This window comes from Rhopalosiphum maidis, chromosome 2 (assembly GCF_003676215.2).
Source record: "Rhopalosiphum maidis isolate BTI-1 chromosome 2, ASM367621v3, whole genome shotgun sequence".
Taxonomy (NCBI): domain Eukaryota; kingdom Metazoa; phylum Arthropoda; class Insecta; order Hemiptera; family Aphididae; genus Rhopalosiphum; species Rhopalosiphum maidis.
This window is the reverse complement of record NC_040878.1, coordinates 40,300,243-40,321,535: the sequence shown is the minus strand read 5'-3', so window position 1 is coordinate 40,321,535 and position 21,293 is coordinate 40,300,243. Positions and strand designations below refer to the sequence as shown.

Here is a 21,293-nt window from a genome sequence, read left to right as displayed (position 1 = left end):
TGTATATATTTGTGGTATACAATATAATAACATAATAATACCATGTGCGGCATTGCGTCACGCGGGGTTAATGCCCCTCGAATCGAATAGTATCGTGTCGTTGTAATTATTTTGTCGCTGCGCAGTGCGTTCTCGAACGGTGTCCATCATATAATATTATTTATTGTAATGACAAATGCGATAGAATTGACGCGGGCCCGAGTAAACCCGCAGGAGAATACCGCCACCTACGAGGGAGGCCTCGTTTACGCGGGTCTCGAATATACCATTAAATATTATGCGGGCAACGTTGTTTTTTCAGCGGTAAATACCGTTTAAAAAAGCACTAAAACTAGACGTCAAGCAGATTGCAGATATCCCGGGATACCTGTGGACAGTCTTGACAAGTATTCAGAATATTCAGATACGTGTATTTAAATATAATATTTTGGTATTTCAAATATTTTTTGATTAACGTATTTTAAATACTCTAAAAACACTTTTTCTTTGTATACAAAATATATCAATGACCAATAGTTTTGCATTATGTTATTAATTTTGTTCATAAAATAATATTTTATAAATGTTCAAAGGATTTATAGTAAGCTTTCATCAAATAATAAGAATAGCTAAAACACCTTACCTGATTAGTGTTTAAACTTGACGTGTTTAATGAATAAACTATATTATTAAACAATGTGGCTTCTGAAATTCTTGAACTTATAAATAAAGTATGCGTGTATTAATTATTTAATTTATATTTATAAATAAGTTAAAATATATATTTATCATTAAAGTAAAAATGTGTTTAATTAAACAAAATAATGTTTTTAAAGTATTTTAAACTATATATTTATTACCTATTGAAATAAAAAGTGTTCCGGTCACACGATTTCATGTTAAAAATAAAATATTTCAAGTTATATCAACGAGTAATTGTGTAATTCTATTGTGATCCCTAAAATGTTGGCTCTTATGATGTATTATATAAACTAATACATCGTCTTTACCTTTGACGCTTACATCATTGTACACTCATTTTTCTCATTCGACCAAAATCTGAAAACGGACGCACTTACGACTATACAAGGCAACGTCAAAAGCGACCGGATAAGTAAATAATAATGATATATAATAGACTAGTTTTTTTTTTTTTATTATTATTATTCCAAAGAAAAAATCACTCGACGACGACGACGTTCAAGGCCGTCCGCGTTTCGCAATAGTCGCCGACACGACGGACGCATTCTCGCAATAGTAATAACATATCATATACAGAAATAGAAACGAATAGATATCGCGCAACACAAACACACACACTGGGTTTCAGCCTTATTGTTATATGGTTTGTGGGGAAAAAAATATATAAATCCCAAGAGATTAATTGCTTTCGTGTGTGCGTTGTTTTTAAACGTCTGGCGAGATGCACATTTTTTTCTTCCCCCACGACCTAGCCCAACAGTAATCCTCGAGAGACCTCGCACACGACACGCACACGCACATTTACATAAAAATAAATAAAAACGAACGCATTCCAATTGATAAATCTATCGTTCAAGTAGCATGTCGTATAATATGCGTGTGTGGACTGTATACAAAACAATGCGAGAAACGACCACACTGATGTCGGAGACGCCAAAGAGCAAACATAAAATGTATATAAAATTGGCGTGTACCTACTCACATATTTCGTTCACGGGTTTCGCGCACCGGACGTACGTACTGTACTGGGACAGATGTTAATTATTCGACGTTAAAATCAAATGAATATTCATCGAACGCAACTCTCCGAACACCAATAAGCCAGCGGCAAATGGAATATATTTTGCGCTAATTGCCGGAACCACTTCTGAACGTAAGCGTGACTGCAGAACAACAACGTCGTTGTCACAGCGTACGCTAATTTTTGGGTTTCCGATTGGCGAATACCATGTTTAAAATTTCTGCAACTCAGCTCCACTACAACTACAAGGAGAAAACAATCTTTGTAGACCGGTTTATCGAGTGTTAATCTTTCTATCTCTGTACATATATATTACAATATTTAAAACGTATATACGATAATAATGATAAAATAATACAGCATCGTCAACAATCTATTGTATAGAAAAAAATCGATCACAAACGCCACGGGAATGAAACACTATTATTTCGTATCATATTGTGTGTGTAATGTGTCTTGAGTAAACGCACGATGCAGCAGTCGTAGAGGTAATAGTAACGATAATAATATATGCTCGGTGAAGGCGTGCGGCGACGAAGAAGAATTCGAAGAACTGAAACCGGTTAACGACAACGACCACGGCGACGACGATGATTGTGTATTGTGTACAAGCAAAGAATGAAAAGCTGTAAGTAGTAATGCGCTTGTTGTTAAATAAAAAAAAAATAAAAAAAACATTTTTACGTAGTCAATAATGTTTATAGTGTTGAGGAAAGTCCTAAGGAAGAAATTATAGCCGTCGTTGTCGTCGTTTAACCTATAGGAAACGTCATCAAAAGAGGAGGAAAAAAATGAAAGCTTTTGACGTAAATTCGACTCACAGTTACGTGCTAATGTTTTACATTTATACGTATACATGACATTGACGACGGAAACGGTTGTGCGCACATTACATTATTCGTTCGCCGAGTAATCTGTGCGGTCGACGAGCGGAACAGACGTCGACGTATGAAGTGAGTAAAAAACAGACTCGCAGCCCGTGAAGGCCGTAGAATCAGAAAACCGCGAAGATCTGCGGTCTAGATAACAACCAGAACGAAAGACAAAAATGGAAAACAAGATTAATTTTTTTTCTTTTATCATTGTTGTTATTACATATTTTTCTGTCGTGATAAGTTTTTTTCTCAATATAATATTATGGGCAGTCGCCAGGCTTAATACAATTACTATATTTTTTAACTATAATAATATTCTGGTATGATCATGGAAAGTAATCGGTCTAAAAGTAAAAAAATACAAATTATTCAATTTACAAAATGAAAATGTTATAAGCTACACTACACAGTACACATGTACTTAATTTTCTTATACAATATTAAATTATAAATGTATGGGCTATAAATTATAATCAAAATTATTATTTAACAATCAATAATTAAATAATATTATACAATATTCTAATTTTGTGAATTGAATAATTTATGACTTTTTACTTTTTAACCTACTCAAAAAACAAATTAAGACTTTTTCGACAGTGAAAAGATAAGTACAGACTTTTTTCAAATCGGACTTTGTCCAGAATTCAACAGAGATAGTGTGTAAAAAGAGATCACATTTCTAAAATAATAGATTATTTAATAAAGTTACGTTTACGTAGTTATATATTGTAACAATATAATGTAGCTAACATTCAGTGCAAGGTGATGGAGGTTTTAATAGTGAAAATAAAAGTAATAATTGACTGAATTATGGTATTGACAATACCGTATTGTGGAGGAAACACACGACCAAAAGAGGTAAATCGCGAATTTTAGAGTTATACACAATAAGTAGGTATACACACTATGGCTGCATTTTATAGGAGACATCCACGTATATCACGGATGAGATGATAAAAAAAAAATATGTTAATCGTTATAATTATTACTGTTTATAAGTATATTTGCCCAGTTGGACGACGGTGATAATAATATCCGTTTTATGCGATATACACGCGTATACTAAGGCACGTGCATTTGGCAGAACAGAACGACGACTAAGGTTCATTCCTACTGCCACGGTCAAGTGAACAGCAATTATTGTTATTGTTGTTGTTGCTGCTGCTGCTGCTGTTGCTTCTGGTGATGTCAGAGTGCTTCGCAATGGTGAGAATCTTCGGTAACGTAAAAAAAACTTCCGAATGTGAATAATATATTATTCGCAATAATGAGCAAAGAAATAATTAACGCGAAGATAGAATTGGTAGCGCGAGTAAGAACAATGAGCACGTAAACGTATATGTACCTACACAATGTACTCTAAGCAATTATAAACTTTACCTCTTTTTATAAACTCCTCAATAAACATGTTATATTATATAATTATTTGGGTTTTGGATATCAAAAAAGACAATGCTTTACATGTACCGATATAATATAGTACTATATTAAATAATATAAAATGTAATTTTAATTAGGTAATTAATTTAATTAACTTTAGGGTCAGTACCTATAGGTTTTGAAAAATAATTTTAACTTTTACGTCAATGACTAATGATGGCGGTATTCGCACGGGTCGTATTTACCGTCGAGTTTTTTCAGTTTGATTAACTACTCTAATGTATCACCCGAATACACATGACTAACAATCATTTATCGATTCTAATATGTGGTGTTAACAATTGATATGAATTTGTAAGTACTTTAATGGCATTTATTCATTAATTTTCGCGAGTACAAGGTTGAACAAAATTAATATTCAAATTTGAACTCTCTTATTAAGTCATATTAAATAGTATATCAACATGAAATGTGTTAACAGACTTGAGACTATTGAACGCTATAATAATATAAACTTATAGGACAGAAGTCAGAAATTAAATTCTTAATAAGAACTAAAAATACAGGTACCTAATAATGTAATAAGGTACATTTGTAAAATAAATGTTATTAAATAATTATATATTTTTATATTCTTCTAAAAGTAATAAACATGGCTTAGAATTTATAATTCAACAAATATTAAAAGAAGTAGATAATTAAAAATATTTATAGAAGCGCTTAAATGTGCAATAAAAATGTTGAAAACTCTATAAAATATACCTACACGTTTATTTACTGTGAAAAAATTCAAAATAATAAAATATAAATATATTTAAACCTTTTTTCACCTGTACGATATCTAAACTAGCAATAAATAAATTATTATTAAATTTAAATAAAAATGTGAAGGAAAAAAATAATTATTTAGGATTTGAGAATACTTGGTATTAGGCCTGTTCATTTTGGTAACCGGCAGGTATGTATATAAAAATAAGTAACGAAAATCTCAAAAAAATAGATAACCCAACTAATAATTATAAATATTTAATTTTCTGTTTATAATTATAGTATGATTTTTCTGTACATTTTTAATTGTATTTAAATTTTTCAATACCAATAAAAGCGTCAAAAAGCAATAAAAATCACAAAACATTCAAACTCTAATAATCAAAAGTATATACAACAACGATTTTTATATTTTACTTAATGGTGAACTGGAACAGATTTATACTTCACTATGTATCACTATAAGGTGTTTGTCACTGGGACGATGTCTCGAAACGAATATGCAGATGATACAAGTAATGTAACATGAAAAAACTTTAAAAAAAAAAAATAATAATAAAAATGTAATAAATTTCTAAGACTAAGAGGAAGTAAGTCTTTGTGGAAAATATTATTGTAAAAAACAATATAATTATTAAATAATGAATTTAAAAAGACTCAACCGGATGAGCATGATAAATAATTGGAAACAAATTAATAATCGATCGAAAAACCTATCGTGACTTAACGGTAAACATATCATAGGATTCAATAAATTGCTTGAGCGGAAGGAAGTTGCACGAACGTGTTAAGAAATTTTGTCGCGTATTAGTGCACTCCCATACACTTGTGGGTTGTGACTCACAAATCATAAGTCTGATTTAACTAAAATAATGGGAACCGGTTTATTATACTTTACAAAAAAAAAAACAATAGATTAAACGCAAATATTTTTTTAGATGCATTAAAAAAAATAGTATAATATATAATACAAAATTAATAACCAGAATAGCATACAATAAATTATAACAACCATTAACACGGATTGTGATTTATTTTAGTAAACAATTTTTTTTTAAACATTAGTTACTATAAGGGGTATAATAGGTATAATATCCTAGTGACATAAAAATATTTACATAATTCATAGTTAATTTATTATTCCATAACATACGTTAAAAATAATCTGGTGTTAATGGTCATTACTCGCTAATATAACAACGATTTTTTTAAATAAATAAGTCCACAAAAATTAAAACACACGTGGAAATATTACGCCCTGTAGTGAACGACAGTCGACACCTATATCAATAAAATACTTTATGTCTATAGGTACTATATATATTTTTAAATGTATGTTTAAAATTATAAGGTGCTGAGGTAGATAGTATAGTAAGTCTATATATACCTCACATAAAATAAGCAAAATATTATTTTATATGAAATTATCAGTTTTTTTTTAAATATTAAAAAACTTTGACAAATAACCGTCAAAATATTCAAACACTGTAGTTCTTATAATTAGTGTTGTGCATTCATTACATAAGTCATTTAGCAGTTTAGCGCCAAATATAGTATTATTATCTATATAGTTGTTTCTCAAAAATTATTCGGATCGGGAAAAAAAATTAGTCGTCTGGTACGGAAAGAAACGGGACATTTCGGGTCAAGAGTACTAATAAGCAATACTTGTGTATTTTTAATATATATATGCATTATATATTAAGTAAAAAAAATATAATAAAACACGCGAAGAATTTAAACGGATTTATTCGTGTGTGCGTTTATTGTGTCTGTGGGCCAAAACGTAGGCGTACTTGCTGTATAATGTACGTTCACAACGAGTTTGTTGTACGATCCTCTTCGAGATATTCCAACTACTTCACCACTACAATATTATACGTCTGCAGTATGTCGCAAATAAGATTCAACTTTTTTTTCAGTTTATTTTTTTACACAGATTACTATGACAGTCTCTTTTCGTGATTTGGTGACGACTCACGGGACGGCGTTTATTCAATGGAAGATTAATCGTACATACATTTACAATAGAACGAGTTATTTTTTCAACGACACTTTGGAATAAATACTTTATTACCTCGGCGCGCGGATTGGTTATAATCTTGGAATACAGACTAGAGGAGAAACTTGAGCCGAACTGCAGAATGCGCAATTTCGTTGAGTATCGCACATACAGTCAGATCTTATGTACCTATGTATGCGCGGACTATTATTAAAACAATTTTTAAACCGTTTAACCATTTCAAGAGTTAAGATATATACGTATTGAAACAATCGTTTCTGTTATCTTAACCAAACCAAACCGGTAATACTGAAGTAACAATCGACATATCAACATTATGATGTCCATTGCACGGACGACAATAAGATGACGAACGAACATATTAATAATTATAATCATTAATCACAATACTAAAATAACCCCTTCCCCCTCAGTCAGTGATGAACGACAAACCCTGCTAGTCATCGCACAACGAGAGTGTACAATGTAAATTAAAAATAAACTTCGACCACTTGACGACGCGACAATTATTCCATTAGTAAATAAACGTAGGTGACCGTCATCATATACCTGTTGTTATCACGGGGACGGTGGACGAATTGTTGTTGTGCTGTGTCATGAACCGGTTCATGATGGTGTCCTGGTGATACCGCTGCTGATGCGTAGTGTAAGTGGGCTGTTCGCCGAAGCTGTCGTCGAGGTCTTGCAGAAACTCAAAGCTTTCCCGGGTCATTGGGCTGTTGATGTTGGTGCTGAAGAATGCGTTGATAAACATACTGGTGGCCGAGAACCCTGCAGAAGCAGCCGCCGACGACGAGGACGATGACGACGAGGTGACTTCGGATGACGAAGTCATGGCCCCATCGTTCTGCGACGCGAGTCGCAACATGTCACCGAGTCGGCCGGTTTACATGTGAATAACAGAGGAGGCGCGGCCGACTAGGGGCCGTAGGTCGTGACTGCGAGGTCGACCGCGGAAGTACGACCAAATAACCGGGATAGTAGTAGCTGTACTTCTGTAAAACGGGTTCGGAAACGTCCACTATATATATAATATATACATGTATCATTGTGTTTTTGTTTATGTGTTTGTGTGATAAGACCCGTCAACGTGTTTCGCCACCGTTTTTCGTGTGGTTTATTTTAAAAATATACCAAAAACTTCTCCCGAATTGGGACTTGTAACGAAATTATGTTATTATTATAATTATGACTTCTAAACCTTAATGGGAGGAAATACCGGAAATAAAACCTATAACCCATCTGGAGAGCCAATATCTCTGTCTACACCCCCAAGCCGGTCTATCCCAGGAAGGACAGTGAAAATTATATTAATTTACTTATTTTTTTTTTGTTATAATTTATTCTACGACGTCGCTACGACACAGCAGCAGTAACATCACGTGAATGCGTTTCTTATATTAAACTATATCATTACATTATTATAATATGTACGCGAGGAACCAGCAGCGATTTAATAATAAAGTGACGTCATTGCGTGCACACAATAGAATCTTTTGTGCTCCATCGCCGGCCCATCAAATACGGTTTTTTATTTTTTTCCTTACACCGCGATATAACATTATAACATTATTATGTTATGCAGATGTCGGGACGATTGTCCGTACTTACACACGCGATCGGTAAGATCTAGGTAAGAAATCGACAGTTGCACGATAGAAATTGTGTTAGTCCCGAAAATAATTATTCGAAAAGGAGCGCGGATAGCGATACGATATATTATATATTATACGAAACCTTCGAATTGCTGAAAACGCGGTCGATAGCAGTGTTTATCTTTATATTTATTTTCACAGGCCCATTAAGAACGCGCTAAGCGATTATTTGTTTATCTGTAACACGCGTGTATAAATGTATATTATTATACTATATAGGCGTAGGGTCGTTGATGTTGAGCCTGTCTGTGTGTCACATTGCGACGACTGTTTGAAAAAGTCCATTAAAAAAAACCACATTCCACGCACGTTATATATACAGGTGCGATACGAGCGACGTCGTATACAATGTCATCTTTATAGAAATCTATATGGTATCCACCACGAAATAAATGTTTAATGTAACCACATTATATATAATGTATTAACAAATTAACGTAGGTATACGATTATTCAATTATATTTCGTTTTATGCGGCTGAATGTCATATTTCATATTTTTTTCTCTCATCGTCCGCGTCTAAAGTTTTTGACGCGGAGACGTACCTGATATCCTATATTGTTGGGAACGAATATTCGAAAACGGCTTTGAAACATGTCATTTTTTTAATACAGGTGATTTTGGGTTGTCGTTTTGATATGCTATGCCAAGATTTTCAAAAGCAATTTCAGTGTTCTGAGAGTTGAGTTATCAGGTATAATAATATTTTTAGTATCATCGATATTTCTTATCACCTATATTTTTGTTTATCCGTCTAAACGTCTAAACGCATACAACAGTAAATATATCATCATCAAGTAAAACAATTATAAGAGTAACAAATTATTTTGAGAACACCACTTGACTTGAAAAAACACACATTATGGTCGTAACACAAGACGAAGGGGGTATTGATAAGTTTGAGAATAAATATATGTATTCAATTTGAATAATTCCAAAAATTGGTAAATAAAAAAACAAAAACCGTAACCAGTGTTTTTCTTAGTCGTTGTGAAGTATCTCACATGCTTGTAATCAGAATTTTTTTTTTAGTCGCACTTAATCTCGCATAACATATCACTACAACACCCATTTCGTTAAGCCATTATTATATAAATTATATTCTCGTACCTCGTACAGCGAGCCGCCCGCGAGCGGGACGACATGTAACAACGAAAACGAAATACACTTAATACCGAACCGAAACCCAAAAACTTTTGTCAAACTTGACACATACGATCACAAAATTAATATTAAAATTTGAACGCACACACGTTTCAAAGACGAATAACAATAATATATAGTATCGGAAACTATAAAACTGATAAAAAGTGTCAGAGAAATAAATAACACGCAACGGTCGAGACGACGACGACGACGAGAGGAGACTTGAACGCGCGACGGGATGACACTGTCGGAACGATGAACTTGAACTGGCGGCTGCAGGTGAGAGAGAGTGCGACGTCCGGGCGGCAGCGGCATTGGCCTCCGATATCAACACAACACGCGAGTGCCGCCGCCGTGGTCGTCACGACCGCTGGGTGGGGATAAGTTCAGGGCCAACACTTTGCGCCCGCCCGCCCGCTTAATACACCTCCGCCACCCCCACCACAATCATACACGAACGATGACGACTATACCAAGACTATATTATTATTATACCGCGACCGCGTCCGACCGTGTATAAAGCACAATAATATAATATTATAATGTCGTAAAATCGTAATGTTTCGAGTACAAAACACGACGAGCGAATCGACCAAAAACCGAGAAAATACAAGCGTTTCTACGGTCTTACGTTGATATTACGGCACACGAGTGAGAACACACTCTCTCGGCTACGACGTTTTCAAGTGAAAGTAGTACTCTCTCCGCGGCAGAGGCAGCGACGTGGACGTTTAAAAACGTTTTTTTTATTTATCGTTTGTATATATCCGAAACCGGCGAACCCGTAGTTGTAGTAATATAAATAGTGTTTATGGTACCTACGGGTTTTCGGCGTCATCACAACACTGAACAGCACACGTAGTACATAATCTCAAAATGTATATATAATGCGTCCAATCGGTAACCCGTTATAATATATATTATTATTTATTATATTATTGAGATGCACTTCAAATTCTTACGAGTTACCCTATACACGCACTATTCATCCATCGCCTATCCTACCCGCGTCACCGTATTTTACTACACGATTATTACGGCGTGTGTGAAGAGAATAATTTACTACCTACCTCGATGCCGCACGACTGTTGTATAGGAAAATCGTTGTTTTATTTTTTACTCGGTTAAAAAAAAAAATAGATACCAAGTAGACGATCTTTATTTCAGTCAATTTTTCTCAAGAAAGTATCAAAAAACATTACGTATGATATATTTTATTTTTATTCGACGACACGCCAAATAGTAATAATGATTTTTATATTAGACGAAAAATATGTTTTACGAAAAAGTAAAACGCATAATATTAACTCATATACTATAGAACATTATATATATGACGTGTGTGTAGGTAAAAAGTTATAACATAATCGGATCACGTGGCTGATTGTCGGGAGATTTTTTCAAACGTGGTCATACATTTTAATGTTTAAAGGGGTTAATATTAATTTTGTTCATATCATACGTGAATGATTAATGGATATTTTTTTATACATGGAAATCCATGACTAACGCATACGGTCCTCTCCTTCACATCACAAGCGGTTCTCCTGCGAGATTTTTTTTTATTATTATTACCATTAGACAGAAAGAGACATGTCGGTAGCGGTAGTTTCACGTTTATAGTCTTATCGAAACGGATTTTATTTCTTCGGTTATATATTATTATATATATACGTTTCAGTCAAATAGAGATAAACCCAAACAACAGCAGCAGCGCGGGTCGGTTGCGGGCCGCGGAGGCGGGTTTCTTAGAAGCGGTTTTTGATGCACACCTTGCAGTGCGCGGGGTTAAAAGCCGAACTCCAGCAACCCCCTCTAGGTACAGCAGGTGTTATACATTATACAACCCTCTCTCGGTGTTCTCAACCCTTAGACATTCTTTACGACGTGCTTGTAATATAAGACACACGCAGTGAATAAAACTCGTTAAGCAATACGCGTTGCGCGCGCGAGTGTGTGTGTGTGTGTGTATAACAGGTATAGACTATAGATAGTAAAAAGAGAGAGAAACATAAGAACCAGTTTCATTTGTTGATTTTGCGTCTCTTCTTGGAGGTTTAAAAAAAAAGAATAATAATTCTCTGGAGGGATATTATTATAGTAGGTCTTATGCTGTACAACGGCTGTATACGACGGCTCTGCACGACCTACGTTTCCCCGAGTCAGTTTTTATATATATATATATTAACGATTTCAATTTACGAGCTTGGTCGAACCATCTGGAGATTGCGCGTATACCTTCTGAACGTAAAAGGGAATATCTGTGCTTATAAATGTAGAAAAGAAATAGAAAAAAGTATTCTACGAATGCACATAATTATTGTACGCAGTCCAAGATGTTATACAGTCTAATTACATGCTCATTGCTCACAAAATCAAAACATTTCAGTAGACTATTCTAATACGAGACGACTGATGAAGTAACACGCGCGTTTAGAATACCACAGAAGCGGTATTAAATTAACTAAGATTTCAATGAAAATTTACATCTTATTTTTATTTTCTGACACGGAGCTTTCCAAGCTACACAAAATGTGTTTCATCTTCATACTAATTTAACAACAGATTTGTTTAGGACTTTGGCGTTTTCAGCGCAGTTTTTAATTATTATGTCATTTTTTACCTAATTATTAAAAAAATATGACAAAATCAAACAAAAATCTTGTGCGACAAGGTTACATAAAATATATAGTTTTCATTTTTGTATACAATACCTTAAACATGTCATAATCTAGTTTTGAAATACCTAGTCTCAGATTTATTCGATTGAATACATACATATATATATATATTATGTAAATTTTATTCTATTTTTAAAACAGATCTCATCCATTATTAAATAATAGGTACTTTCATTCTATTAACAAACATGTAGTTATAAAATTAATTCATTTTCAAGGGCAATAATTTTAGAGTTTTTAGATGATAAATGCAATATTTTAGATAAAATGTATGGATTTAAAATCCTAACTCTAATTTTCGTACAACATTATTAATTCGAATCATTTTATTTATGGATCATAAGACATGCGTATAGCACACTACAGAATAAAGATATAATTAATATGAACGCAATAGTAATTTCATCTTATTATTCAACGTGTAAGTTATACGAGTAATTACGGCAATAACATTGACTTTAAAAAGGAATAGTAATCAGAATGAGAAAAAAAACTAATAAGAAAAATATATAATTATTTTTTTATATGACCACGATCCGATTTTCACTACGTTGTTCGAACATCATAGTTTAAATAAGAATCAGACGTCTGATTTCGTAATACGTTTGTACTCCGTCCTCGTTATATTAACGTTTGCTAATATATAATATCAATCCTCGGGCAAATCAGTAAAATAAATAAAAATTCTAACACGTCACATATATGATATTACACAATTGAATATATGAAGATAAGTAGTTATACGAAAATCTTTATTATTATATATAATAATAATTTATTTAGCAAAACAATACAATTTTACAATATAAATAAAAATATACTAGGTGTATATATGTTTGCATTAAGTCCTTTAAGCATAAACCTTGTTTTGGGGTATATATGTCTGAGTTCAGTACAAAATTAAGAGTAAGCTAAAGTAAACAATATAATTACAACACTAATAAACATGCATAAAGAATTAAATAAAGAATAAAATAATTTTACATTTTTAAAAGGTCTTGTAAAAGATTTATAATCAAAAAGTCTAGAGTTGGAAGAAAACTGATTTAAATGTATAAACATTTTTAAAATTATAAATATTAATTGGGTAATAAGTTGTTTATATATTTAAATAGCTGCAGATATAAAGTTTTTTAGACCAAGTTATTTTTTAAAAACGTACCTGCTATATTAATATTCTCTGTTACTGGTATTAACAAGTGATTTATTCTAGCCGCTAGGTTATATATAAATAGATTAGGGGGGTGCTTAAATTTCAACTTTAAAAGTATTATTCTATATCATAGATAGATAGATAAAATAGAAACAAAATTATTATGATGCCGTTTATAACGTATAGTGTGCTAAAATTCAAATTTAAATAAAATTGGAATAAAACAGAATACAACACTTATAATTATTATCCTAAATCTAAAGACGTTATTCCTGTATCGGCCAAGAGCCGGAGAAAATCAAAAAGCGCCTTAAAAATGCAAATATAGGCAACACAATAGCGTATTCCAACCGCGCGTTATTAAATTTATAACAAATCCGTTTAAAAAATGATTCACTCTGCCAATAGATTCCGGAAAGATGATAATGGTTTGGGAAAATATTTTTCTATCTAAAAAAATATTATCCAAATTATAATATTATAATATAATAAAAATGTACAATTTCTACGTTATTATTAGTGACGGTAAATACGAATATATGTGTTTCATCGTATTCATACCTCATGCCTAAGCTGCAACTCCAAATCTATATAAATTGTAGTTGGCGAAGTATATTGCAATGATCGTGTCGTCAACAAAACACCCACGTTGTAAAACACGACAGATCGCAATCGAACGAGGACAAAAATAAAATTAACTATAATTAACGCGACAGTTTAATTGCACAATAAAAAAGCATTATGTACAGGCAAGTAATTATTTCTCAGGGTATAATTACAACCGTTGAGTGTTGTAGCATCATACGCTTAATCGTATGTATCGAATTAAAACAAAAACGAACATTGAGCACCATACGTAATTCGAGCGTGTTTTCCACCGGAGAAGGACTCGAGGTTTCCTACCACGAATCTCCGTTCGACCGATTTCAAATAAGATTTTCTTTTCTTATTTCGAACTCGCAAGCATGCACATATTATTATTATACATATTATTCTTTGGCAACGTTTCACAAGCGTCAATAGGTTTTTGCGCCACCGCCATTATTATTTTTTTTTTCTGTTTGCTTGTCACGGATGCGTTAACGTCGTAATAATAACAATACGTAAAATATACGCTCAACTCCCGCTGGCATTGTTATAACACTAGATATTCTGATCGATAACGTGGTGTTTTTTATGCGTTCAAATCTTTTCTCGGCCTCCACCAAATATCGACGACGACAAACGTTCTCTCGACGTCAAATCCGGACGCGATAACCTTCACGAAATTGCAGCATGTGCCCACCACGACTATTAAGCGGCGTAGGTATACCTGTGGTATTATTATTATTTATTATCCATTAAAATTTGTCGAAAACAATTTTTTTTTTTACATCATATCACATCATCACGTCGCACGCGCATATTATAGTTATCGTACGAGTATACCTACGACGTTTTTGTCGGTACACGTCATGCCGAACGAACGAAACGCCGTAATGATATTATATTGTACGACTGAAGCGTCTCAACAATGCGCGGCGTATGTGCCTCTGGCCTCGGCGCCATTGTGCAGCACGTGTGTTTGGTCGCGAGAAACTGTAATATTATACTATTATTGTGTTTATTGTGTCCAAAAATATGACGCATGTACACACGACCGAAGGTATTTATCCGCCCGCCTCCGGATGGACTTTTCGTCCGACCAGCTGTACGGATCGACTGTATGGCTGGGTAATAAATATGCACATATTATGTAATGCCGAATGTCGAAGACAAACTTTGCACGTGCCGAATGGTTCATCGAGCAAGACACGACCACATCTCGCTGGATCCGAAGTCGTCGAACGCAAATCGCCACAGTTATTAACCGGGTCACGCGCGTTACCTGGTAACGTCGGATGTTAGAGATATTATTAGCGATTTACCGACGGCTGCAGCTGTAATGTGCACTTAATACACACCGCCAACGTTTAAATCACTGACACGTTAATAAAATACGCGTCCGGGCCAGAGATCGGCACAAACCAATAATAATAATAAATTTATGTTCCCAACACACACCCCGAACAAGCGCGTGTCCGTTCCAAGGACAACTATACACGCGATAATAATAACAACGCATAAACATATTGCAGGGCACACATATATGTATACATAATAAATATCTTACAGAGAGCGAGATGACGATGACTAAACGTAAAAATATTATTACGCATTATTAGGCCGGGCTGCAGATATTATCACACGCTCCGTAATTCTCCATGTACATACAATTCGTGTAATAATAATATACGAACTATAAACGACCACAACAAACTGCTTGGCTATTATTACGTCTATGGGCCGCGCTTTTTGTGGTCTGTCTGAGCGACCGTCTTTCGCTCTCCTCTCGTTTTTTTTTTTTTTTTTTTTTTTTTTTTTTTTTTTTTTTTTTTTTTTTTTTTTTTTTTTTTTACTTTTTCCTCTTCTATTTTACTATTCGGTCATTTGTTCCGTGTACATTCTTCTAGCTCCGTGTTTACCATTGCCATTTCACACAGCTACTACTGTAACATCAACCGTCACAACCGTCACGGCCGGTAAACACCGCTGCAATATTGCAATGTTATAACATCGCCCGAGCGATGAATAATATGTGCAATGTATCTTAAGATTGTCGTCTGAACCACCTTGCTAGCATTTTTAATATTTTTATTATTCGCTACAGAGATAAGTACGCGAGCGAGTTAATAATTTACGTGCATACTTCATTATCGGTTTGCGTTGGCGCAATATTATCTTCCTGGGTACCCCACGGCCCCACACACGACGCGCGTGGTGCACAATAAGACTGCATCACGTTCAGAAGACGTGAAAAACGCTATTTAGTTTTTTAAAAATATATTCACAAAAGTATTTTACTTTAATATGAGTACACGTTCACATGATATAACATGATACTGACAGTTCGCTGTCGACGATCGGTGTTGCCGTTTGTATACCTACGAAGTGGATTTGTGGGGCACAGCAGTGGCGAAGCTTAAGTTTTTAGTTGGGGAGACATTGAATAAAATAACACTAATACGCATAGATTCCTCCCTTTTAATTTTACCTAATCGATAATACATTTTTTTTCGTGTGAATAATTAATAATTCCATCGTTCGAAATGACATAAATTAAATCATCAGTAGGCCTCGGAACTTAATGCACTAAAAAAGTACTAGATATGCATGCACTTATGCGCTTACAAAAGTACAAATGTGCTCTAAAAATATGCACTATAAACTTTTGATATGTTTTTCGTAGTGTCTTAGAACGAATTTCTAGCTCACCTATCAATAAATCTAACGATTCAAAAAAAAAAACATGCAAGTGCAACAACTTCCGAGCCCTAATCATCATCCATGAGGACAAACTATAATATAAAAACAACAATATTAAAAAAACGTAGGTACCTATCGGCTATCAGTAATAGCGATCTACAGGGGACGATGGCGTGACAACGCGATGGCGATGTCAATAATTGAGGAAATCCGAATTGCGAGACGTGTCTCATAGCGAAGATAGTAAACCCCACTTACATTAAAGTCCCCCCTATACCCGCGCGCCCATAATTGGGAGACGTAGCATCGTAACGTCTCCATGATATAATATAATATTTGGAATGACTCGCACAGCCGTATCGCGCGCATCTAATCTATTTTAATAATTCTCAAAGACTATAATTGACAACTGTACAACGAAAAACCAATTTTAACAAATATTAAAACATATATCATTTTTATAATATAAATGACGTTAAAATTTGTAAATATTTTATAAAATAAAATTATTTGTCCTGTGTTCTAAATTTCTAATTTCTTAGTGGGCAGACGTTGTCTCATTGTCTCCTATGACGCTTCGCCACTGGGACGCAGTATTGATGATGATGGTTAGTTTTTCACGAGAAAAAAACGGCCTTGAGATAGCAATAACAAAAAAAACATTCAAAAAACGATCGTGGAAAAAATAAACGATGCGCTGGAAAATCAATGTCGTCGTGTGTGTTATAACTCGCACATAATAATTTAAATAACCGTGATCATGACGAAGATGACGATGATTATGATGGTAGAGGTGATAATTTTGTGTTTGATACAGTAAGTTGAGGTGAGTGGGGGAATTCCGTCAGAACGGAAAAAAATCAGTTTCGGTTGTCACGGGTTGACAGGTTGATTGGACTCGGCCCAAACCAACATATTGTGTATATCGCCACCATTGTAATACTATTATAAAACTCGAGGCGGCGGGTACGTGGTTTTTTAAATAATATAATATAATACCATCGAAAATAAGGCGGCGCGTGTAATAATTTTATACACTGCATAGCCGGTGGTATATACGGTGTTGATAATCGACCGAACGCAATCTAATCGGTCGTGCAGGCTGACTGCAAGTTACAGTGTAGCAAGTATAATATTATGTATATAAATAGTATAATATGACAAGAGGCAATATACACGTACGAGGTATACATGATATAATATTGACATGTATGTATGTATAAATATAATATATGCGACGCCAGCGGTAGGTCGTATCTCCATAGGAGTGGAAAAAAAAAACCTTAACCATTTGTAGACTATAACGACGATAAACGTCGAGCGAAGCGCATTACAATAAATGGTAATACGCTGCGCATACACAGCTATGATATAGGAGGTACACGTTACGCGTTACAACGACAATGAAAACGAAATAATAATAATAATAATAATAGTGTAATGATATTACATTATTATATATTATACGGTGCGGGGAAACGCGGTGGCGTTGGCAGGCAGCTGCTGCTGACCTACAATGGGTATGCGCGAGTACGTCGGCGGCGGTGTCCGGGGTTGGAGTGGGGGGGGACCGGTGTGTTTAATCGTAAACATATTATTGACCTTTGGGCCGGGTCGTTGAAAATAATAAATCGTTTACGAAAAAAAAAAAACACATGCTCATAAAATATAGGTAGTAGTAGTAGTAGTAGTAATGTATCTATAGTTATCTGTAGTTCGAACGAGCTTATACGCCATAATATACCGATGGGGGTAGGATATTTTCGTCCGTTGGTATAGGTTAGAGCGCGGTCGTTTTATTATACGAGTATAGCTACATAATAGGACTATGGGGGAGTGTCGCTAGGGGAACTTGAACGCCCGCGTGACCGAACGTCGATCAGATTTAAAACGTTTATTGACCGACGTGCTTGTCAATTGACGATAATAATACGACGACGTCATATTGCACTGAAATTGTTATTTCGATATTTTTGAAAACGGTTCACTACTAATGAACAACCATTGTAACGCTGTAGCACCTATAGCACTCGGCACACTCGCCGGTCACCAAAATAGAAAGTACGTGTTATCTAAACAGATCGCATCACACGGTATTGTCTTCAACATTGTACTCATGAAATCGCAACTCCAAATTCGGAGAGTCGTCCATACTTAAGCCAACATCATACGCGGTGAGAAATTGCGAGTTACAAGCCCAAGCTCCTCCCCCAAGTATAGAAAGTCCAACTGTTCTCGACCTTTACGTTTCCATTAATTTTGTCGGTTACGCGAAACCGTGTCTGAATACGGAATTCTGTTAAAGGCTGACTTCTGACGATAAGCGTTGTCCGAGTCCAACACGCCACACATCGCCCGATGGTGTCGTTACAACAGAGCAGCCGTAACGTCCGATGCTATCTGTCGGCCGAGTAGCAAACCGAATGACGTCTACGCACTGTTCGTCCGCTAGATGGCGAACCAGCGCTCACCGAAACCGTTCAAAACTACGAAAGTCGGAGGAACAGACGAAAACAACAATCACTGCAACAAAATGTTTTTATTTTTACTCAACACCTCCCCCGTTTGGGCGTCGTGACCCGTAGGTTTTCAGCATGTGTAGAGATTCTCTCGTATGAATATACACAATCGATTTCCAAAACCATTGATTCATTGGCAAAATGTAACGTATTTTTTTTCAATCCAACACGTGTGTGTGTCGTGTATAAAAATATTCAGCCCAAATACATTAAACATGTGCTCGACTTCAACCGCTCGGAAGAGAGATTGACAACGATTTCCAAAATATTAATAATTAAACTTCACGTATAATACACGAGATTATTAATAGAAAATGTGACTGTCGAAAATCAAATCGCACAATAAATTATTATAAAAATATAATAAAAAATTATTATCAAGGTTAACGCAAATCACAAATTTTGTAACACATTAACACCTATGTCAACACGAATCCGGATCTACAGATATCAATGAAAAAACTGCTAATTAAACAATAACAGTACCATTTTATCTGGATTTGCTGTACATAATAATATTTTAGATGTGTGTTATTATATGTGTATTGCGAACAAACGACAGTTTAAATAATTATTGTATTGAATACATTACAAATATACGAATTAAAGGATACATCGACTGAAACGAAATCGTGTACATTTGTTTTCATTTTATCCATTTTATCCAACGTAAAATCCAACTACTAATAAATATTAAGTCTATAATACTACTAAATAACAAATATAATATTATGTAAATATGTACAGGCTGTTACATGCCTATATACCCACGCGAGTATAAAAATAAATAATTTGATATTTTAAAAGTTTGAAACGGTTAAAGACACATGATTATTATTATTACATTCCAATCTGGTATTATTATGCTGGTAAATATACTGTTTATACCTAATTAATAATAATGTATCACGGGAGAGTTGGGTAACGAATAGTACCTAGTAATTATGGAAAATTAATGGTGTACGCATATGGAGAAAAGAATTTCGATGAATCGAGGGATAACGGCCGGTACACGCATATTATTATAAAGTAATAAACTAGTAACTAATAACGAATATTACTATCCATAACATTTATAAAGCATTTGATCGAACGATAAAATGACGTTAGCCGACGAAACTTGTAGTATGATTACACGGTTAAAATCCATAGATAAAAGGTGTTTTTTGGCACTGCTCATAGAAAATGATAATAATAATAATCTAATAAAAAATACGGTTTAAATTGAAGGAAGAAATTACATAATAACTAAAATAAAAATATTGAAATGCACAATTTTCCATGTAATTAATACATCAATTTTCGATTTATGAGTGTTTATCGGTCAAGTATAGGTTAAAATAAAAATATATAAGCCCACTAATGAGAATCTTTAAAACTGTGTCATGGGACTACTCTTACACCACCACGTCCTACATCGTACATCACATTTGCTCATTTGAACATAAAACATAAAATTAATTTTTTTAAATATATATTTACAAGCCAAAACAACATCTACACTCATAATATTCTAAATTATAATATAGTAACCTTGCATGATAATGGACGTACCTACATTTTAACATGTAATATTTAACCTAATAGGGGCTTGAACGATTTTTAATTTAATGGTAAATACACGTTGAGTTCGTAAAACATACGAGCTTAATACAAAACTGTTACACTTTGATTTGTTTTAGTCGAATAAAAAAATACACAGACGCGAAAAACTATAAAATACCTAGACGAGAAAACAATAAAAACAAAACAATTGATTCCCAAAATTAATTTATCTTTTGTTCGTTTGTCGTAGATATGGTACGCCATACATACTCGTATATTATATATTAATATTATAGTATTTGAACAAATTGGCGGCACCATTAAATACAAAAAAACGTATAATCTAGTCGAGATTATTATTTTTTTTTAATCAAACGACGGCTGCAGATTGAGCGGACAAACGAAATAAACACAACGAAGGCGAGTCTTCTCTCCGGGTGTGTATATTAACACGGTACATTGTCTGTTAGCCTTAGCTACAACTACAGACAAAATTAATTAATACAATAAATTCGATGAGATACAGTGTTTTCTGCGCGCATTCGATCGAAGGTTGTT

The 21,293-nt window shown here is 34.1% G+C and overlaps 1 protein-coding gene across 2 annotated transcripts in view; it reads right to left on the bottom strand.

The window, feature by feature from the left end:
* Positions 1–21,293, bottom strand: part of LOC113555028 (ecdysone receptor-like) — a 40,047-nt gene that overhangs the window by 8,250 nt on the left and 10,504 nt on the right. The window contains exons 1-2 of one of the 2 annotated variants that reach the window (XM_026959308.1): positions 9,517–9,821; positions 7,301–7,746 (exon numbers count right to left, since the gene is read on the bottom strand). The exons of the other annotated variant lie outside the window; for it this stretch is intronic. Of the exons in view, the coding sequence (XP_026815109.1) occupies positions 7,301–7,619 (319 nt within the window). The 5' untranslated portion in view covers positions 7,620–7,746; positions 9,517–9,821. Of the gene's footprint in view, positions 1–7,300; positions 7,747–9,516; positions 9,822–21,293 lie in introns of those variants that run through there. 2 annotated transcript variants of the gene reach the window in all.